The sequence below is a fragment of the Nothobranchius furzeri genome, chromosome 2, assembly GCF_043380555.1.
Source record: "Nothobranchius furzeri strain GRZ-AD chromosome 2, NfurGRZ-RIMD1, whole genome shotgun sequence".
Lineage (NCBI taxonomy): Eukaryota > Metazoa > Chordata > Actinopteri > Cyprinodontiformes > Nothobranchiidae > Nothobranchius > Nothobranchius furzeri.
In genome coordinates, this window is record NC_091742.1 from 98,173,515 (window position 1) to 98,196,615 (window position 23,101).

At 41.2% G+C, this 23,101-nt stretch overlaps 3 protein-coding genes across 9 annotated transcripts in view; 1 reads left to right on the top strand and 2 right to left on the bottom strand.

The window, feature by feature from the left end:
* The window catches only part of LOC129154106 (oocyte zinc finger protein XlCOF6-like), a 49,556-nt gene that overhangs the window by 22,764 nt on the left and 3,691 nt on the right, over positions 1-23,101 (bottom strand). The gene's annotated exons all lie outside the window — the stretch shown is intronic.
* LOC129162178 (oocyte zinc finger protein XlCOF6) overlaps positions 1-23,101 on the top strand; it is an 849,318-nt gene that overhangs the window by 11,913 nt on the left and 814,304 nt on the right. The window lies entirely within an intron of this gene.
* Positions 6,312-15,822, bottom strand: LOC107373491 (uncharacterized). Of its 6 annotated transcripts, none has more exons than XM_070548638.1 (10): positions 15,297-15,822; positions 14,948-15,224; positions 14,553-14,877; positions 14,194-14,479; positions 13,876-14,109; positions 13,533-13,793; positions 13,275-13,468; positions 13,044-13,208; positions 10,680-11,266; positions 6,312-10,603 (listed from the first exon to the last, which is right to left on the bottom strand). In XM_070548638.1, exons 1-6 carry the CDS (start codon positions 15,415-15,417, stop codon positions 13,684-13,686), a joined length of 1,353 nt encoding a protein of 450 aa, XP_070404739.1. In that variant the 5' UTR covers positions 15,418-15,822; the 3' UTR covers positions 6,312-10,603; positions 10,680-11,266; positions 13,044-13,208; positions 13,275-13,468; positions 13,533-13,683. The 6 variants fall into 6 exon arrangements, with proteins under 6 accessions (XP_070404739.1, XP_070404738.1, XP_070404742.1 ...); XM_070548641.1 differs by having other exon boundaries at positions 6,313-10,603; positions 13,275-13,793; positions 14,948-15,088; positions 15,159-15,224; positions 15,328-15,822; XM_070548640.1 differs by having other exon boundaries at positions 6,313-10,603; positions 13,275-13,793; positions 14,948-15,088; positions 15,159-15,224.

Below are 23,101 nucleotides of genomic sequence, written 5' to 3' on the forward strand. Positions count from 1 at the left end.
GCTCCAGTTACTGATCATCTGGTTTGATGTGCAGTTCTTCAGCCTCACAAACTGTGGTCTGTTTGTCAGGTAGTCTTTAATCCAGGCGATAGTTGAGGCCCCCACCTGTGTCTTCTGGAGTTTCTGGCAAGTACAACTAGCTGGATTGTGTTAAATGCACTGGAAAAATCAAAGAACATGACCCTCACGGTGCTGCCTGCTTTGTCCAGATGACAGTGGGTTGGTTGAAGCAGCTGGATGATGGCATCTTCAACTCCAAATCCATGGCGATAAGCAAACTGCAGCGGGTCCTGATATGTCCTAGTTTGCTTATTCAGGTGGACCAACAGGAGTCTCTTGAGGACCTTCATGATGTGGGATGTCAGGGCAACCACTCTGTAGCTGTCAATGACTGATGGGTGATGGGTGAGTTTTCTTTGGAACTGGAACAAGGCAGGATGTCTTCCACAGTTCAATTCAATTCAATTCAAGTTTATTTATATAGCGCCAAATCACGACAAGAGTCGTCTCAAGGCTCAAATAATGTTTCCTATATAAGGAACCCAGCAAATTGCATCAAGTCACTGACTATACAGCACTGGACTGGAACCTTCTCCTGGGCCAGGCTGAGGTTGAAGAGGTGCTGCAGAATTCCACAGAGCTGCTCTGCAATGGCCTTCAGTACCCTTGGGCTGATACCATCTGGACCTGCAGCCTTGTTCCTGTTCAGTCTCTCCAGCTGCCTCTTTACCTGACTTCTAGAGACAGATAGGTGGGAGGGGGAGGTAAATGGGGCAGCAGCATCTCCTGACTTGGTTGAAGACACATTTATAGAACCAGAGGAGTCCATGACTGAGTTAGAAGATAAAAGAGCTTGTGTTTGACAGGAAAATGTTGGATCAGAGGAGGATGGGATGTCTGATTGGCTGGGGACAGGCGAGGAGGATGCTGGGTTTGTTCCTGAACTGAACCTATTGAAGAACTTGTTCAGTTCACTGGCTGTGTCCACGCTGCCATCTGTGCAATCCTTCCTCTGCTTGAAGCCTGTGATCTTCTTCATCCCTGACCAGACATCTCTGACATTGTTCCTCTGTAGTTTGTTCTCCAGCTTCTTCCTGTATGCCTCCTGGCTGTCTCTGATCTTGATCTTCAGTTGCTTCTGTATACTCAATAATTCCCTGTCTCCCTCCTTGAAGGTTCTTTATTTTTCTTATTTAGCAGATTCTTCAGTTCACTGGTGATCCAGCGTTTGTTATTAGTGAAGCATCTCACTGTTCTTGTGGGTATGATATTGTCCACACAAAAGTTTATATAGTCAGTCACACATCCAGTCATGGCATTGATGTCCTCTTCATATCCTTGGCAGACTGTCATCCAATCTGTGGTCTCAAAACAACCCTGCAGGGCTTCTTCAGCATCCTGTGACCATTTTCTCACAGTTTTTCTTGTCACAGCTTGCCTCTGAACAAGTGGATTATATTCCGAGCAGAGACAAACAAGATTGTGATCTGATTGTCCTAGAGGAGATGTTGTTTTGGACATGTATGCATTCTTTATATTTGCATAACACAAATCCAATGTCTTGTTTTGTCTGGTGAAGCAGCTGACAAACTGATGAAATGTTGGAAGTATAGCAGAGAGTGAGGCATGATTAAAATCACCAGATATAGCCACAAATGCTTTGGGGTGCTGGTTCGTAGCTTAGCGACAACGGAACTGATGGCATCACATGCATTTTCAGCAATAGCTGAAGGTGGAATATAAACAACACTGATGAACTCTCTTGGCAAATATGGGCGACAACATACTGCCGAGAAGTCAACATCTGGGCTGCAAAGATGACATTTCACTGAAACATGGCATGGATGGCACCATCTTTTGTTGACAAGCACTGCCACTCCACCTCCTTTTCTTTTCCCGCTCCTCTTCAGATTTCTGTATGCTCGTACAGTCAGGAATCCTGGCAGAGAGACGCTGGAATTGGGGATATGGTCCTGCAGCCACGTCTCAGAGAAACACATAACACTGCACTGCCGATACTCTGGCTGAGTCCTTGAAGGGGCTTGGAGTTCATGCATCTTGTTGGCCAGTGATCTCACATTGCCCATTATGATCGATGGAAGAGATGGTTTGAATTTCCTCTTTCTCCGTTTTGCTACCGCTCTGCATCCACGCCTCTTGCGTTTAAGCTCATTTGGGATGTGTGGCTTCAGTTGAGCTATTATTTCAAACTTTCCAATGTTAATCAGCTGCTCCCGATTGTAAACCAGCTTGTTGCCATGGTTACACATCATGACAAATGCTCAAAAAGTGAAAAAATAGCAGATCCTAGCAAAAATCCTTTAAAGAAGTGGTAATTCCCCCCTCAGAGTCTTAATCCACCCACGTATCAATTTTAAAAACTGCAACATTAGTAGGCGTTGCCTGGAGGACTGAGAGGGCGGAGCCGCGGCAGTGACTAAGACGACGGCTAACTAGACGATGCTAGCTCCCTTCACTGAGCAGTTATTAGAAGTGGAGGACGTTTCTCCCCCTCCTTACCCAGACACTCGAGAAGAAAGGGACCAAGTCTATTTGGAGGAGAAAAGCGGACCTGAGCCTTATTGTTTTGAGCTTGTGAGTTGCCTGAAACTAGCGTGACCGACCCAACAGAACCAGCTCTGAATGGTAAGTAGCCGTTAGCCATAGCATCAGATTAGCTGCAGGGTTTGACTCCAAGGCCCTAGAGCTAGTATTCAGCATGTTTTAGGGATGTATCTGCTTCAACACACCTGGTTTTAATCAGCAACAAATAGCTGAGCTGCTTAACAGCTAATCCAACCCGTTAAAGCAGGAAAACCACTGAAACGTGCTGGATAGCAGCTCTCCAGGAGCCTTGGGCTCAAGTTAAAATCTGCTGCAGAGAAAGTTATGAAAATACCCCATGAGAAAATTATTCTGTAATGTGTTCAGCCCACTAAAACTGCCCTGATTTCATTATTTATTTACTGATAACAGCTGCTCTCTTGGTTCTAGGTCCTCTGGTGTCTGCAGGTGGTCTCCTCTGCTGGTGTCGTCAGGAACAGGAGCTTCCAGAAGAATGTGCCTTTCAATGACTCTTTCCCCCTTATTTGTTATATTAATTAAATAAATCTCAATTTATATATTTCCTGTTTTTGTTCATGTCCATAAATACTTAAACATGCTTGAAATTAAAATGAGCTTTTAACAGTGAGGTGCTAGTTTAATTCATCACAATAGAGCTAGTTAAACATGCAACAATGTGATAAATCAATTAATGTAATTTATAAATATTTATTAAAATATCAAAACTGGAATCAAAATTAGATATTTGGCAGCACAAAAAACTTGTCAAACACAATATTTATTATAATAATAGTAGGCAGACAGGAGACAGAGCTGATGGAGGTTCTCAGTCATCAAAGGATGGCTGAAGGCTTTCCAGGAACAGGAGATGTGGTGTTGTCTCTTCTCTCTCTATTCTGCCAGATGAGCTGATAGGTTACAGGTGTGTGAGGACATCCTCATGCTGTCACAACCAGATGACAGGAGTTATCAGGTGATCAGCCAGGCTAATGAGATGCAGAAAGAAAACAAATTCAGGACAGTGTACAATAATCTGTGGTGTTGCTCACCTAATGTGCTCTTATAGAGTTATTAACATGTGCCTGCCTCATGGTGTAGAGTCCATATTTTGCTGAGTGTCCTGCAATAATGCAGGTTATTAGTTAATTTACTTTTGATTACAAAGAACAAAATATTTCATGTAAAAGTTATTTACCAGGTGAATCAGCTCACACGTCACCACCAAGTGTCACAGGGCCAGAATCAGTAGCCTCCTTCATGATGTCATGATGTAATCACATACTTATTTAATTGTTAATATCTTAAAAATTCTGAAATGTTTTAATTTTTTTTACCTTGAACAGTTCACTGAGCTTGCACTGTCACTCAGGTGGAAGCTGGAATCAACAGCAGACACCTCACATCTTGGTCTTTTCAGGGGTGTGGACGCTGCTCTGGGACTTTCTGGAAGATGAATTTCCATCACGGTCCCTGTGACACAAGACACACTGCGGCTGTGAGCTCTTCTGGCTGGCTATGTACAAAAACAAAGAAGCAGCACATTTATAAATGTTTAAAAGAGCATAAAATCATGTGTAACAATAATCTGTAAAACAAATTAAAACTAGAAGGTAATAATAAAATGTTTACATAGACGATTATTAAAAATAATTCACCTTTGCTACGGGTAAGGCTTCACGTCAGCCTGGACAAGTACATTCTTGCAGCTAAATCAGTCTGACAGCCAATGTCCTGGGTAGATTTAGCCTGAAAAAAAAATAGAAGCACATTGTTGTTGGAGTTTATAAAGTCAGATAATATACAAAAGAATCTCCTATATAGGCGCTTTATAACATTCCTAGTGTGTGATCGTTGTTATAACGTAAAAGTCAGTCACATATGATGTGGACAGCCTGAAATGCGACCTCCTGAACAGAATTCCTCACAGAACCGGGTCACGCTGTGGTGTAAAGCTGGATTTCACGCTGTAATGATGTCTGTCAACTAGTGCTGCGTTAGTTAGAGCCACTGTTGCAGAATTACCGACTGACACAAAAGCAACCCGAATTTTATCTGAGCCTGACAGTCATGTGTACCGTTTTGTCGGCCAGGGCTTCGAGATATGTTCCGATTCGCCGCTGATTCTAACCTTACATCCCGTTCCACATTTTGTGAACTTGACAAATCTGCCCGAAGGCAGTGCAGACTGATATTAGCTAAATGGAGTGAACCACGTCTCTCAAACTTTGCATTTAGGTAGGGAATTGTCTTTAGAAGATGTAAAACCTTTATTTAGCTTACTCACCTCAGACTGGAGCCCGCCGTGGTGGGGGAGCAGAGTCGGTGGGCTGCATCTAAATCGCGGAAGAGCCACGGTGGGCATGGCCTCCCTCTTTAACGGAGACGTGCAGAATTGCGGTAAAATGCTGGTTGCAAACTACAGTACCAGGCACATTAACACTAAATAAGTATGTATAACACTAAAAGCTATGCTAAAGACTAGGATATGCTAATGCTATATACTAATGCTGAACTACGGCTAACCTCCTACACTCGCTTGCAAATCCAACTCCCAACTCGCCACAAGGCGTGGCCGAGACGCTCGATGCTTTATAACTTTGACACAGAGCTGCTACGTAGTACTCTACTGGTTTACGTAGTATCTTACTCTTTAGCAATTGGCTAAAATTTATTCAAAAAGACTCAAATTCTATGTTTTAAGCTGAAGGTGGCGCAATACTGTGGTATTTAGGCAGAATTTTTAATTTTTAAAGAAAATGCACCAAAATGCTAAAATAATGAATACACACATTTAAAACACTATTAGACACTCATTTATACAGTTCATCAGCAAAAAAAAAAAAAGTTAATTTAGACATTACTTGCTCTTTAAATAACAGGAGAAATCAAAAGGGAAGTGTGCTATCACAAAAGAACGAGTACGGCATATCATTTTCACCTTAAAATAGGAAACTGATTCTAATTAGGGAGTCCAAACCAGGGTCTAATACAATAAAACTCACCGACGCCCCACAAACCCTGAGAAAGCAGCGCAGTTCAAGGTTCTAACGGAACCAGGTTCTAACGGAACAGACAGAAAAAGACACGCTCGCGACAAGATCACTAGAAGGCTTTTAGGGTTGTCACAGTAACCGGTGTAGCGGTAAGCCCCAGTAAAAAAAAAAAAAGTTGACAATAATAATAACTGTCTTGTTTTTTAACAAATATATTATCTCGGTGGATTTACTGTGGCTGCGGTGTAGGTGCGGTGACCCTTACCAGCCACCGTATCATCTGTCTGACAGATTTCATTTTGTAAACGTAGATGACAAATCGTCTTCATACTCCAGGGTTACTTGCGGAGTACCACAGGGTTCAGTGCTTGGACCAATTCTTTTTACTATATAAATGCTCCCAATTGGTAAAATCATTAGACAGCATGGGATAAACTTCCACTGTTATGCTGACGATACTCAGTTATATTTATCCATTAAGCCTGATGAACCTAATCGGTTGGGTACATTACAGGCTTGTCTTGAGGACATAAAAAGTTGGATAACTCTAAACTTCTTGCTTTTAAATCAAGACAAGACGGAAGTTCTCATCTTTGGACCTGAAATCCAGAAAAGGAAATTGCTTAGCCCAGTGGTTCCCAAACTTATTTAGCCGCGCACCCCCTTCTATGTCCTGACCATGTCGACGCACCCACCCCCCCCCCCCCCCCATCCCCCACATCAGGGCATGGCTATATATATATATATATATATATATCAGATGTCAAGCTAAACAGACAGGGTTAAAAAAATTCCCCATCACTTTCATTTTTTAAATAGTAATTAATAAACATTCGATACCATTACAATTTCCTTTGATTTAATTTTAAATAAATATTTTGAGTGCCCAGGTAGCACATAAACAATGCAATTTAACGGTTTTCTTAAAGTAGAAACGTTTAACCTGTGCGGCCAGAGCGCTCTCCTTCCTTTTGTTCTGCGTAAACCTGAGCTGATCACCTACTTGTGCGTAATCAAATGTCTATAGGGGACAAGATATAGCCATGATGTTCACTTTTACCTCAGACCGACTTATTGCTGTTTTATGGTGTGGCTGAATCTGCGATCCGCTGCCACGCTGACTGGAATAACAAATGCCGCAGTAACAGGACTTGTGGTCAGGTTCATGAGGAGTCACTGGCTGTAGCGGACCCGACTCATCCCAGAAGCTAATATCTTAATTTGACCTTGAATGAAAAATGTTGTTATAAAACCTCTTAAAAGTTTTTATCACGGTGGAGGCAGCGTTCATTTCTGCCTTCAGTCTGACGGCGCGCCGGAGTTAAAGCAGCGTGTGCGCTTATTGAATCCGTGTGTGTGTGCGCGCGTGCGCGCACGCAGCACAGCCGCTCAAGTCACCGCGTCTCGTTTTTGGCGCTATTTAAACCAATGTTGTAAAATTACTTATGCCCAGCCCAGATGTGATCACTTGTGCACCTGTGAGCCGTGGTTCCGCTGGAACACGTCTGACCTCTGACAGACGCACTCTGAACTTCAGATCTTCAGCGCGCTGTCAGTAGCCTGAATGGGAATCATTTCTTGTTATTTTGTTACATCCACAATGTTCTGTGTGTGAGGTTTACAATGTCAGAACACCTGCATGAGACAGGGTGTTAATTGCAATCTGCCAGAATGACTCGCCACCTTCAGATTCCTCCAACACCGTTAAAAATGATCAAATACGGAACATATTGGCGTGCGCAGGCCAGAGTGCTGAAGCTCGACGCATTATTATGAAGCTAGGGCACATGTGGAGGACACGCGCGCGCGTGCAAAAATATACTTATTTTCAATTACATTTATTGTGCCCACTTACTTTTTCTTTGGCACACCCACAAATGAGCTTCTACGCTAATGGTGACATATGACAGACTTCTCTGAGCTCCGCAGCCATCACACTTTTCACCTCGCGCACCCCCGGGGGTGCTCGCACCACACTTTGGGAATCCCTGGCTTAGCCAATCGCCTGACCTGAATGGCATTACATTAATCTCCGAGAACAAAGTAAGGAACCTTGGTGTTGTAGCGTTATTAAGATCCTATTGTCTTCCCTTAACAGCTGCCCCTTCACACAGTAACAACGTGTAGGAATCGCCAAGGTCGGACGTTTGTTTCAGTATGTTTACATTCCAGGAGAAGAGACAGAAGAGAAGAAGAACGCTTCCCATTAATTAATCAAAGTACTTTATTTGTGATAAGCTAATCAAACTATATGTTGATCAATAATAATCAGGTGAATGATCTGTGAAATAAAGATGTCATGAGTTATGTGTTTAATGAATAAACAGGACTGCACCAGACAGACTGATTTACATTACCATGGAAACGCATGACACATTGTTCTCAACCAATCAGAACTTTCGTCTGTGGTAGGTCAGAATCTGGGTTGTTTAAAGGCACAGTCCGCAGGATGAGGCCGTCAGGGTGAGGAGGAGGAGATTTTTAAATTCGAACGGCTGTTGCTCACTCCAGGGGCGGCGTTAGGCCCGGCTACTTGGGCTGAAGCCCCGGATCTTTCATGATAAGCCCCGGATCTAAATCGCGGAAGTAACATGCAGTACCAAAGTCACACAGAGAGGGCGCAGCTGGCAGTAGTTTGTAAAGTCCCATTTAGTCGTCACACACACAGGTGTGTGGTGAAATTTATTCTCCGATTTTGACCCATCCCCTGAGTTGCAGACACGCCGCGCTCGGGAACTATTTGTTGGTTTAACCCCCCAATCCAACCCCAATCCAATGCTGAGTGTCAAGCAGGGAGGCATTGGGTCCCATTTTTCTCAAAATCTTTGGTATGACCCGACCAGGAGTCGAACCCCTGATCTCCCGATCTCAGGGCAGACACTCAACCACTAGGCTACTTAGTCAGTATATAGTTTACCTGAGACTGAAGAGAAGCCCTTCAGCAGCTGGCTTCTGCAGTCTCTGTCTGAAACGCATGAGTGAAGATGGATATAAGGACGTTTTTTTAGACCAAAAGTACAACGACAGAACCCCAGCTCTGATGAGACTGGTGTTGACTCAGGTTTGTGAGTCTTATTTGAAAATATTTGTTGTGCTGCTGGTTTGCCTAAAGTTAGCTTACTATCAGGTAAAGTTGTTGGAGAAAGAAAGGGAATATTCACTATCATCTCACACTAAACACTAACAGGAACAATACTCTGCCCTGAATATGCTGAATATGTAGCTTCAGATTAAACATTATGTGGTACAAGACAAATATATATGATGTTGACTAGTGCGTGTCACGTGTGTGCGCGCATGCGTGTGTGTGCGCGTGCGCGCGCGCGTGTGTGTGCGCGCGCGTGTGTGTTAAGCCCCGGATCTTCTTCAGTCCTAAATCCGCCCCTGGCTCACTCCCCCGCCCTTCCTGAAAGAGCCGAAAGCCACACCTCCCAATGTGCACGCGCAGGAAAAGCCGAGTCAACATCGGAGCATTGCTTCTTGTAATAGAGCTGAGCTAGTGTTAGCAATGGAGTTATCTGAGGTAAGAAAGTTGTATTTAACCAGCACATTAAACACTGACTGTTTACAAAAGGCATTTTATAAAGAATATCTATAAATATATTTATATTTTAAAATACCAGTAACAGTTGGCAATCTATATTGTAAATAAAATTAATCCTATCAAATTGTTAGCATTTATTAAGAGTAATTAGCTTATTTTTAATTGCTTTGCTATTCAAGATGGGATGAATATATCAAAGCATATAAATTATGTTGAAATCATGAATAAACACTGCATTCTGTGTAGTCCTCCTATAATCATGGTTGTTTTCATAGGGTTTCTGGTTATTGTTGCTTTAGCCCAAATTTTTGACTAGATGTAAACCTGATGTGTCAAAATTGATTAATATGCAAGAGTACTTTTTATATTAGTATATTTTTTTTTTATTCTAATACAAATTAGAGTTCAGTGATTGAGGAATCCTCTGAGGAAGAGTTTGAACCTCCTATTGCATCCTCAAGACGTGGTGCAAAAAGGAGATGCCCACCATCATCTCAAAGCCGTGGTGCATCCAGAGGCCGAAGAAGTGCGAGACACTCAGCTGTGGACCTTGGAGATGAAGATCTCTCTCGAGTTCAGAATCTTCGTTCCGAGCGAATAGACTTTGAACGTGTAAGCATAACAAAATTACACTAAATGATCCTAAAAACTGTTGCTGTAGCATCTCTTTCCACGTTTGTAGCTACACATACAGAACCTGAACCCTCAGCAGGCTATTGACATCCTTACCATGGTGCTGGACAGACACTGGTGTTCTCTTTGATGTACTTGCCCTCTCTGGTCCACCTGCCACAACACCTCCAACATCCAATCAACCTTCATGGTGTGTATGCTCCCACTGCAGAGAGATGCCAACTGATTTGGAAAAGAAATGCTGCCAACAGCCTCCCCAGACATGTATTTCAACTGTACCACACATGGAGGACTTTATTTTGCAAAATGGTGTTCTTCGCCTGGCCAGAACATTGTGGAATGAGTTTCGAGCGGTTTATGATGACCCGGACCCTGGTGAGGACAACAGACAGTTCCGCCATGCAGCTTACAGACAATTTGTAGCATGGCAGCATGGAAAACTTGGTGGAGGGCGCAGAGTAGTAATCCCAAGCTGCGTTGTCTGGAGGATAAGGGAAAAATTCCCTGACCCCAATGGTAACTACACTGGTTTTATTCCAAGACGATTGTAAATAAATGTATATATTTGATATTTTACATCAGTTTGTTTTTTATATATTTTTGTTTGATGCTCTAATAAAGTGTTCTAAAGCATAACTCTCTGTTGCATTTGTAAAAATACCATAAATTTTAAACTCCTGCACAACAACAAAAACTTAAGTCTACCTCCAGCATTTTACATACATTTTTAAATTATTAGTCCTTATTTCCCCAAAATATATCTTTATTTAAAAATAAATAAATAAATAAAACACAGGAAACAAAAATAAAGAAGGTTTTGGGTTTTCTCTTGCCTCCCCCAACACCTATGTCTGTGGCAAAGTTTTACCTGTAAATAAAAAATAAACTCAATTAGCAATGGACTATTGTGTGGAAGATGTAAGGCAGATAATGTTTTATTTTACCATGACCGCAAGTCCGTAGGTGTTGTAGAAGTTCCTCTGTTGATGGTGCAGGAACTCCGGACAGCAAACCGTAACGCCTTGGATCCTCAGGCCTTAGCTGCGACGGTGGCACAGGAGTTAAGTGCTCGCCCCGTAATCGGAAGGTTGCTGGTTCGAGTCCCGCTCAGTCTGTCGCTGTCGTTGTGTCCTTGGGCAAGACACTTAACCCACGTTGCCTGCTGGTGGTGGTCGGAGGGACTGGTGGCGCCAGTGCTCGGCAGCCTCGCCTCTGTCAGTGCGCCGCAGGGCAGCTGTGGCTACATTGTAGCTCATCCCCACCAGAGTATGAATGTGTGTGTGAATGGGTGAATGACTGATTGTGTTGTAAAGCGCCTTGGGGGGTTCTAGGACTCTAGAAGGCGCTATATCAAATACAGGCCTTTTTTTTTTTTTTTTTTAGCTTGTAGCGTCGAGGAAGACCTTTCTTGCTTGTCAAACGTTGGTTGACGATCATGGTTTGGATCTCTGGGATGTAGGAGTATTCTTTTGCCACCTTCTCAGAATACAGCCTCCAGCATCTTGATTTTTTGTTGAATATTTTATGGTATCTGAAATGACACATGCCATAACTTGTAGTAGAGCCCTGCACTGAAGCCCTAGGCCCTCGGGTCGGCCCAGCCCGACGGCCCTTGGGCCGGGCTCCTTTATTTTTAATCGAATTCATTAAAAAAAAATTGAAACACTTAAACCAGGGGTCGGCAACCTGTTCCCATCAAAGAGCCATTATTACCCGTTTCCCACAGTAAAGAAAACACTGGGAGCCACAGCAGCCGCGGCGTTGTGGGCGGGGCCTACCCTCAGACAGCAGAGAGCTGCTCACAACAGGTGACAGCAGCCAGTACCGGTCGCTCATGTACGTCAAAGTTATCTTTCATAAGAAGATAATCAATAAAATGATTTATATAAAGTGGATCCAGAAGTTGTAGCCTGTATGCCTACAATATTTTGATATTTTACACCCTGTTGGTGGTTTTACTGAGCAGGTGCCACTTTTGTCATACGTTTCTTTTTAACACATGTTTAGACTGTTCAGAATAAAAATCCAGGCTTTGTCACGTTTAATTGTAGTAATTAAACTTTGTAGGCGGCTCTCTGTGCTTGTAAAATAATGAATGGATATTTAAATAAAATGCTTTATATTTTACTGAATTAATTTTACATCTGTAAGTCAATTCTAAATGTAAAGATTGTCTGCGTAAACCTGAACAGGCCCAATCCAGTCTGACTGTGAGACCGGGTTGACGGGTCACGCTTGTGCGCAATCATAGGTGCATTCTGAGCTGAAGAGGATGTGAGATTCTGGGCTTCTCCTCAGACAGTCTCCTGGATGTGTCGCCACATTGGAAACAGGAGCAAGCACTATTCAGCCAAAGTTTCATAATCAGGGAACATTCCCTAAGTGACAAGTCTCTCTGAGAGACAGGGTTTGGAAAACACTTGCTTCAGTGGGAGGAACCTTCCCGCATGCGCTCTGGTTCTGCAACGCTCTCCAAGCCAATCTCCACAACTTCAGCTTGATGTGCACCATACGTACGCGCTGACAGCAAGCTGCGCTGAGCAGTGTCCAGCTCAGATGTTCAGATGGAAATCTTTTCTTGGGTGATTTAGCTACATCTGCGATGTGCGTAGGATAAAATGTCAGTGCGTCTGCATGTGTCGGGGTAATTCTTTCTATTCTTTCTCCGTCAAAATAAACGGTCAAATACGGGAACTATCCGGTCAACACAAGCCCTGCTTTTAACTGTTCTGTTTTCTTGTGAAAATTGTTGGAAAGAGATAAAATTTAACTAGATTACCACCAGAGCCGCACTGAGCTGTTATCTCCGTGACGGTAAATGAGGGAAAAACAAATTGATCGGATCCTGCACGTCTTTTAACACATTGGTCAGGATTGACGCACTTTGTTTTCATTTAGTTGGTTAAAAAAAAGTCGGGCTTGGGTCGGGCCAGAGAATCCTGAAAACCTTTTCGGACCGGGTCGGGCTGGGGCTCCACCCCCTCGGGCCGGGCCGGACACGGGCTCAGATTTTAGGCCCGTGTAGGGCTCTAACTTGTAGTATACAACAAATTAGCTGAAAAAGTGTTTTAAATTAAAAGTAATTTAGGTAAGCCCCACCTGGAGGCACTATTATTGAAAATGTGGTGTTTCTGTGATTCTACAGTTGGCCACTTGACAACATGTAGTTAAACCAATATGTAGCAGTTAGGAGCGTTGTGGTTGTTCATCTGAGGAAGTTGTTAATAAAAAATGACTAAAATTGGACCAGTGAATCATTAATTCATGAGTGTATGTTTCATTAAAAATATAAATAAATAAATACATACTGTATCGATCCATCTGCTCTCCTCTTCACTTCTCGATGTGAGTGGTGATTGTAGTCCAGTGCAGCAAGCAGTATCCGTGCCTCGTAAACAGGTGGGATGTAACTGAATCTTTTGCTTGCATACATTAGGAGATGGTTGTGAAACGCCTCCAAATTTGCTGTAGATCTAAAACAAGAATTTAACATTTAGAACAATTATATTATTATTTATAGCTTTAATTAAATACAGTACCTGAATTTCAAATATTTTGGGACTTCTTTCAGCCAGCGTTCACTGAGAATGATGTCACTGAGGGCTTTGTGTGGAGTGGAGCCTTTCTGAATCCAGTCTTTCTCTCTGTCACTTAGTAAAGGATCATGCTGACAAGCATCCAGAGACCACTCATGTTCTCCAGTCACATGGTGGAGTAGACCGATCCACATGTCCTAAGACATGTGGCGATTAGTTACATTCACTTTTTTTATATGAAAATACAAATAATGTACTTACAAAAAACTCATCATAAGTGTTCGCGACTTGCAGCAAAACCAAAAATGGTTACAGATATCTTTGTTCCACTGTAATAAAATGGAACATCCCCTTTGCTTACCTGCCTGTTAAAAAATATATATAAAGTCCATCAAAAGCATCGTTATAGTTATTATATATTATAATTGCCACGTATCGCATGTATTTTTTTGCTCAGGTTCTTTGCACCATGCCACATGTCATAGGTGTGCTCAATTCCACTGTCTTTGTACTTTCCTTTTCCTGACACAGATAAAATGAACTGTAAGGCAATACTAATAATGGTTAAAGATGTGTGTTTAGTGCAAAACTGTGTTATACTTACGGAAAAGAGCAGATATTTGTGAATGGGCATCAGTGCAAACTTCTGATAGTTTCACTTCTTGGCTAACCTTGTCAACACTTCTGATGAAAGCCTCCCTCTCCATTATTGTAGAACTCCTCTGAGTTTCTCTCTTATCGACGTTTTCAATGGAGAGTATTTTTCTGGTGTCATTGTCCATCAAAGTGTATGTACAGTACTGTGCGCAGAAGCCAGGACTATCCATTCTCCCATCACCTGTTGGAGCAGATTTTAGGCATAACTATTTGTTGTTTAAAATATTGCATAACATTTATTACATAGATAAAAATACCAACAGACCTAGTGCAACAACATGTCCTCTTTCTTTCACCTCAGAAATAATATCTGTCCTTTTTTCAGTCCAGTATTCTTTTATGGTGTCCACACAATATGCATTTTGGACTGAAAAAAAAGTGTTGCGGGTCACCATGCCCATATTCATGTATTTAAACATGAGGGCAATTTTTGCAAAATTGTTGCCTGACAGGAGTATATTTGAAGAGAGCATAAAATCTCCAGCTTGCATCCCAAATTTGACCGTTGGCTGAGAATTCCACTGCCAAACAACATGGCTCTTGGGACAACACTGTAAAAGACAGAAATATTAGCAAATATCTTGGAAGGTTTAGGTTGAAGGATTGTTATGTACAAGAACATACCCATTTGACAATCATAGCTGTTCCTCGTGAAGAAATGTTGATAATGAATGGTGCAGAGGCACCACATTCCTCAGATGTTTGTGGGTCTTTCTCCGTACATACTTGGACTGGCAAGAGAAGGAACTCTGCAAGCTGCTGCATACACTTGTGGTACACCATGGAAACCGGTTGACCAATTATGTCTCCAGGAATGTTGACCACTACTTTATCTGGTACAGGTGTTGCATCAGTTGCTTCTGGGATATTACAGTCATGAACTGTATCCTCAATGTTAATTTCTTGCAGAGTCTCAAGTTGTAATGTTTTTTGTAATGCCACTCCAGTCCTGTGAACAAAAGCTTTTTATTAACTATGCGCTATTGCAGTTTTATAGAATGTTAAACAAAAGGAAATACCTTATGTGTGTATAAGGTGTGTAGTCCTCATCACCGCTGTCATCAGTACCGCTGTCCATCTCGATGGTTTCGTCCTCGTCTGAAGACAAATCAACTTCTGGTTCTCTGTTTGGTGACCATGTGTCATCTGATGACTCTATCCTGAATATACACAATATAAAATTTTTAGTATGGAAAATTAGACACATTTTATTAACATCTGAATACTTACACAGAGTTTTGAATATTGTTGAACTCTTCCTCATCAATGTTTGCTTCAATTCCCACACAAGATAACCTAAAAAAGTAATTATTGTTTACTTTTCCTAACAAATGTGACAGCCAAATACCGATACAACCTTGTATTTACATTTGTGAAGATCCTTCTTTTTTAGTTTCACCTTGTTCCATCGCCTCCTCCAAATTATCATCCCTATGAAAATAAAATACAAGCACAAGAATATGATTAGAATCAATACATATTTTGTCATTTTGAAGGTAATAGAGCTCGTCTATTGGCCGTCATCATCACCCTCTCCTCATTTTTCTCCCTCTACTTATTACGCATTTCTCTGTGGATCCACTTAATTCCTTCTTTACAAAAAATTTCCTGTCTCTCTCTTTACATTTTAAAAACACAATTGTGTTCTTTTTTTCTCATAAACTTTGAAATAAAAAAAATATATATTTTTTAAATATTTTTAATTTTGTTGTTGTGAAGTGCCTCAAGAGTTTTATCTTGAGAGGCGCTATATAAAATGTAGTTTTACTATTTATTTCTATACATTTTTTATAGTCATTCATTATCCCATTTCTAGAATTTTTTCAAAATAATCCACCACTAACTTAAAACAAACAGAGGCAAAATTATAATATTCCTGGTAGAGGTTTTTACGCAGCTATTTACCTTTCAGATGACTCTCCATGAATGCTAGACAGAGCTGGCACTGGTGTTGGAGAAATAAACAGTTGGCGCTTCAATGGTGTAGATGTTGATGCTTCATATTTGGACTGATGACTGTAAAAAAGCCCAAAAATTAGTGATCACAAGCTAAACAAGTCTCCCCAGCCTTCACAGATTTTTGCATGAGCTGATTATCATTCCTTTTACTTTAATATGGAGTTTTCACGTAGGTAAGACCACAAACTCAGACAGTAATCTGTACACGTGGCCCACCCAGGTTAGCACAATATGTCCTTCGGTGCTAATGGAAACGTAAGGTTTTGGATACGTTCCTGATCAATCACACCTAATTCTAACTGCTGAATCATCTCCTCAGACTTCTACAAGTGCTACATGAGCTGCTGATTACTCATTTTAATCAAACACGCAGCTCAGGAAAGTGTAAACACCTAATTCAGCTTTCAAGATGCTAACTGAACCCCGCTAACGGGGAAGTTATAAACAAGAGCTTAAAACAATACACTGATATGGCCTATAGTTAAACGCCACACTAATCATTAGCTCCCATATAAAAAAAACTAAAATCCCCTTTCGTTACTCAAACTTCTTCCAAAAATAGCATAAATAGTTTGACTAGCATCGATTCATGTCGACTTAGCATTCAAGCTAATGCTACATTAGCCAATAGGACACCAAGCATACAAAGCTGGTTTGCTCTATTACTTCTTTCAGTGAAAGAAAGATTTGAAGTAAATGTATCCGAAAAACAATAAATAACTTACCTGTCCAAAAGATAATTTGCCAACTCTTCATCCGTTTTCGGGCCGTGTAGATCACGAAAATCTCTCCATCGTTTAAAACAATCTCCAATGTAAATTCTACTCGACTGTCTTAAATGTCTCACAGCCACTTTTGAAGAAGGGCTTTTAAACTTTTTAAATGTTTTTTGAGATGTGGAAGGCAGTCGAGGAATCTGTAATTTTGCTCCATGTTTCTGCAGTAAGCCGAGTGAGGCGCGTGACACTGTTGTGCACGCTGAGACCTGCTCGTGCTCGATGATTGACAGCTGCCCCCTGGTGGAAACGCAGTGCTATTGGTCAACGCGTTAGGCTTGCAGAAATATTGGCTGAGCTCTACAGGGCAGGGGAGGGACTTAGGAGAAAATTGAAATATTAAAGATTATTTACTTTTTTTAATAAAATTGGGTCAGATGGTCAAAATAAAACATTTTTAAAGTTATTCTACATTTAAATCTTGCAGACTGTGCCTTTAATGAAGTTGTCCAATCCGGTTTACTAAGATTTGTAAACAACTAGGAGATAAAAAGCAAGGCAACGCCATTTTATACTCAGTTCCATTTTAACCTCAACTCTGTTCGATCTGAGTTCCAAAGGAATTACATCATACTCTCAACGTAGTTTTCCACCAGCTCTCGATCCATCACCGCAAAAGAGAGGTGCAGCCTGGCCAGATGCACTTTCTACTTTAAGCTGAGAACTGTCAAGCTGGAGATCTCCGTCGTTTGAACAACAAGACGACGTCCCTTCAAAATACGAGCTGAACTCGCTGACGCCTGCCGCTACTACTGGGAGTCGATCCGCAGACGGGCTTTGTAGTGCTGTGACCGCTGTTCTACCAGCTCCAGTACATCTGAAGGTCCGAGGACCTGGCATTTCCTGATCTAACACGGGAGACTCCATGGGTACGTAGTCACGGCACAAAATGGCTGCTCATGTCATCAGCTTCTGAAGCCTCGTGGTAGCCTAGTCATAACAACCAGATTCGCTACGTCAGCCTAGAGATTCTGAAACACACACACACACCAACACGAAACATCCAAATCCATATGCATCCATCACAGAGATAGTCCTGGTAGATTGTAAGAATTTATATTTATAGAAATTAAAGTTTCTTAAACGATCCCAACTCTCTCTTTTCTTGTCTCTCAGTCAATAAAGAGTGTTTAAGTAAACTCCCTGATGATAAAAACGACCACTTCTGATTATAATATTTAGATCTAATTATTGTGTATAAATATACAAACTACAGATCACTACAGTGTTAACTTTGACCAGGACATGTCATTCAAATCCCAGGTTAAACAGGTTTGTAGGATTTCCTTTTTCCACCTTCGGAATATTGCTAAGATTAGAAGCATCCTTTCCAGAAGTGATGCTGAAAAACTAGTTCATGCATTTACTACATCAAGACTGGATTACTGTAATTCATTACTCTCAGGAAGTCCACAGAATGTAGTTAAAAGTCTTCAGCTTGTCCAAAATGCTGCAGCTAGAGTTCTGATGAGAATTAAAAAGAGAGATCATATCTCTCCTGTCTTAGCTTCCCGACATTAGCTACCTGTTAAATTCAGAATAGATTTTAAGATCCTCCTTCTCACATACAGTTGTGGTCAGAAGTTTACATACACTTGTAAAAAATATAATATAATGGCTCTACTGAGTGTCCCGTTATTTCTAAAACTTTGATTTTTCTCTGATAGAGTGATTGGAACAGATCCTTCTTTGTCACAAAAAACATTCATGAAGTTTGGTTCTTTAATGTCTTTATCATGGGTTAACAGAGAAAAGTGATCACATTTGCTGGGTCACAAATATACATACAGCAGTGCTAATATTTGGTTACATGTCCCTTAGCCATTTTCACTTCAATTAGGCGCTTTTGGTAGCCATCCACAAGCTTCTGGCAAGCTTCTGGTTGAATCTTTGACCACTCCTCTTGACAGAATTGGTGAAGTTCAGTTAAATTTGATGGCTTTCTGACATGGACTTGTTTCTTCAGCACTGTCCACATGTTTTCAATGGGGTTTAAGTCAGGACTTTGGGAAGGCCATTCTAAAACCCTTATTCTAGCCTGATTTAGCCATTCCTTTACCACTTTTGATGTGTGTTTGGGGTCATTGTCCTGTTGGAACACCCAACTGCGCCCAAGACCCAACCTTCGTGCTGATAATTTTAGGTTATGTTGAAGAATGTGAAGGTAATCCTCCTTCTTCATTATCCCATTTACTCTCTGTAAAGCACCAGTTCCATTGGCAGCAAAACAGCCCCACAGCATAATATTCCCACCACCATGCTTGACTGTAGGCATGGTGTTCTTGGGGTTAAAGAGCTCACCTTTTCTCCTCCAAACATATTGCTGGGCATTGTGGCCAAAAAGCTCGATTTTCGTTTCGTCTGACCACAGAACTTTCCTCCAGAAGGTCTCATCTTTGTCCATGTGATCAGCAGCAAACTTCAGTCGAGCCTTAAGGTGCCGCTTTTGGAGCAAGGGCTTCCTTTATGCACGGCAGCCTCTCAGTCCATGGAGATGCAAAACACGTTTGACTGTGGACAATGACACCTGTGTTCCAGCAGCTTCTAATTCTTGGCAGATCTGCTTTTTGGTGATTCTTGGTTCACTCTTTACCCTCCTTACCAATTTTCTCTCAGCAGCAGGTGATAGCTTGCGTTTTTTTGCATTTTCTTCCTGATCTTGGCAGTGATGAAACAGTGCCATGCACCTTATACTTACAAACAATTGTTTGCACTGTTGCTCTTGGGACCTGCAGCTGCTTTGAAATGGCCCCAAGTGACTTTCCTGACTTGTTCAAGTCAATAATTCGCTTTTTCAGATCCATGCTGAGCTCCTTTGACTTTCCCATTATAGCGTTTGTGGGCGTTTGTATCCAATGAGCCCTATTTACCTGGCCTAAGAGAAGTCACCAGCTGTAGTCACTCATAATCACTCACAAGAAGTTAAGAGGCCACGCTATGAAGCTCAGTTCACTGACACGTTTCTAAGTCACCAAAATTGCTAGTTCATGTTGCTGTATGTATATTTGTGACCCAGCAAATGTGATTAGGGCTGCAGCTATTGAATATTTTTGTAATCGAGTACTCTATCGAATCTTTTTTTCGATTAATCGACTACTCTAATAAATTACCCTTTTGTGTTTGTAAACCATTATATCAAATTGCATGTTATAATTATGAAAGACCTCTTAAAATGAGCAAGCAATTGCCAGTTATTCTTCAAGTTTTATTCAAAATTAAGTTTGCAAAACTTCAGCACTTCAACTTTACTTCACAGGAAACAAATGCCTGTGCAAAAAATAAGTATACAACCTGAGCCGATTTTCCCCTCGTGCGAGAATCTGCTAGCCTGCAAGCCAGAGAAAAACTAGGAGGATAGCGCTGCGAGCGGCTGCGGCCCAAACAGAACCAGAACCGCTCACGGCGCAAACAGCTCGCCCCTGTTTCCTTATTAACACACGTCCGTTTTAATTTCTACACTTTTTTTTCTCACACAACAAGGATTGTCGAAAGCATGTTTGCCGTGGTTTTGTCAAATTATACTGATCACAAAACATTTATTTACTTTCTTTCGTTTTCCTCCGTCACTCATAAATACCCGTGTCCTCCTGCAGAAACCCCGAGGGACAACAGACATCAATAACACAATAAAAAGTCCGACATATTGTGTAAAAACTGCTATTTTTTAGCACATTTTAAGTCTGACGTGTTGCTACCTGCAGATGTACGGTGTGAGCTGAAACTGAGTGCTACAAACGAAAAAGTCGCACAGTGTCTGCAGAATATAAAGAAAAACAGGCTAAAATGCATTATCTTATAGAGGCTCCGAGTCCGCTTGCAGAAGTGACATTTACAGGTGCTGCAGCATGGAGGATGTGGTGTTGTGGTAGGCTAAATCCATTTTACAGTATTTATACTGGACTACGTTTTCCACCTTACGACGTGAAAAATGGTTCCACAACTTTTACATTTTCTGTCTTTTTCGCACTCCACCGGGGTTCAAGTTGTCCGCAATGTCTTAAGAGAAAGTTAAGTTACATTCGCTACTCCCGTGTGCATTCAGTCCAGTGGGCATGTGCGTCACTTATTTCGGTCCGGGTGAAACATGACCCCGTGCGTTTGCAAAGCCATGAATTAATTAAATATGAATTAAACGAATCCTCGAGGCAGAGAATTTGACTCGAGGATTTTTTGTACTCGAATTATTCGAGGTACTCGAGGAATTGTTTCAGCCCTAAATGTGATCACTTTTCTCTGTTAACCCATAATAAAGACATTAAAGAACCAAACTTCATGAATGTTTTTGTGACAAAGAAGGATCTGTTCCAATCACTCTATCAGAGAAAAATCAGAGTTTTAGAAATAACGGGACACTCAGTAGAGACATTATATTATATTTTTTACAAGTGTATGTAAACTTCTGACCACAACTGTATAAAGCTCTTAATAATCAAGCTCCATCATACATCAGTGATCTGATTGTTCCATACATTCCAAACCGAGCACTTTGCTCTCAGACTGCAGGTCTACTGGTGGTTCCCAGAATATCTAAAATTAGGATGGGAGGCAGATCTTTTAGTTATCAGGCTCCTCTCCTGTGGAACCAGCTCCCAGCTTTAGTCCGTGAGGCAGACACCTTGTCTACTTTTAAGACTAGGCTTAAAACATTTTTATTTGATAGGGCCTGTGGTTAAAATCTGATGTTAGCCCAGATCTGGACAAGTGGGGGAGTAGAGGGAGGTGGAGTGTACAGTCGGTAAAGAGGGCTCTCCCTTGCCCTGCCTCCAACATGCCTCCATCTAAATAGGATAGATTATCCAGAGTTATCTCTGTAGTTATGCTGCTATAGGCTTAGACTGCTGGAGGACACAATGACCACTTCTCACTAGGGCTGCAACTAACGATTATTTTCATAATCGATTAATCTGTCGATTATTTTTTCGATTAATCGATTAATCGGTTTGTTATTGTTTAGCTATTTAACCTATACAAGTGATGAATACATTTCAGTTAAGAAAAAGAAAAACATAAGAGAATTGTGCAGTTGACTGCAATCTATTTTATTGCACATGAACACAGTCAGCGGTGTAAAATGAGCTAAACAGTGCAAAATATCAGTCCAGAATAATTTTGGGCATCAAAATATAAGAGGCAAATTGCATAAAAAATAATGCAGAATCTAGAATAAAGTTTGTAAGCGGTATTCATTGCTGGGGGGTGAGTGTCTTGTTCCCCATGTAGTTGTCCATCGTTGCTCGTTTTTTTCTGCATAAGAAACACAAATAGACTGAAATAAGTACACATATAAAATAAAGCAGCACACACACTACAACACTTAATCAATATTACATTATTTGAATTAATTAACAATATACAGTGATCATTTATTTTGATAAAAATGTGTTGTGAGGCGTTTTACAGCGTTAGACAGTAAAACAGCCTTTTAATAGGAAAAAAAAAGGACTTTCTGAATTTCTCCTGTATTTAAAAATTGAAAGTGTACAACTATGCCACGTTATATTCACCTGGACACAGCTCGTCTCTATATTTTTCTCCGCTGAGTTGTCCTTTTTTGAATGAGGAGCATGGGTTTGTGCCGTTTTTCTCTTAACGAGAACATTCTTATAAACAGACGTGCTAAATTTGGCAAGCGCATGATACACAACACGGAGGAGATTCACGATTGCATCTAGTCAATCAGAAGTAGAACGCCGTAGACTGACGCGGCAAAAAAAACCTGTTTAACATTCACTATAACGAACTCGGCTCCCAAATTTGATCTGTGTTAGCTTGTTTATTTTCTGTTACTTACCGGATTCACCGGACTTTCCTCTGCTGCATCAGCTCCCACATGTTTTCGTCTCAAATGTTCACATAGGGACGTCGTGCTTCCGTCGTGCCATGGTTTTTGCATATTTTGCAGGTCACCCGTCTTTTAAAAGCATCTAGAGTGAAATGCTCCAGTACTCATGAGGTTTTTGTCCAGGGTTTCTCTTGTTTTGTCGCTTCTATTTTTCTTCCGTATTTCTTCTTGATCCGCCATCTCTCACAGCAAGATGAGCGTCAGTAACGTGATACGTCATGAAAACCGAGGGCACTTATTGGCTCATTTCTTCTTCTACGGCTCCACTGGTAGATCAGTGGCTCATTACTGCCACCCACTGGCGGCAAATTTAACAGATTGTAACCGATGTCAGATTGTGGTAAAAAATAGACTTTATGCGGTAAAATATGATTATTAAACAACTAATCGATGACTAAAAAAGTTGTTAACTATTTTAATAATCGATTATAATCGATTAAATCGATTAGTTGTTTCAGCTCTACTTCTCACACTCTACTGCTTTATTCTACAGTCTGCTCTTTAACTATACTATTTTCTGCTATTTCAGCTGTTAACTTTATTTTCTCTGTAAGTGTTTTTCTCCCCAGAAGAAGTTACGACGATGTTCTGCTGAG

What these genes read in the sequence shown, in the direction of transcription:
- LOC107373491 (XM_070548638.1), bottom strand. Translation starts at nt 15,417, where the DNA reads ATGACAAAATATGTATTGATTCTAATCATATTCTTGTGCTTGTATTTT. An exon ending in AAAGAAGGATCTTCACAAAT is followed by an intron (nt 15,225 to 15,296) that starts GTAAATACAAGG and finishes TTACTTTTTTAG; the next exon opens with GTTATCTTGTGTGGGAATTG. An exon ending in AGGACATGTTGTTGCACTAG is followed by an intron (nt 14,110 to 14,193) that starts GTCTGTTGGTAT and finishes CTGCTCCAACAG; the next exon opens with GTGATGGGAGAATGGATAGT.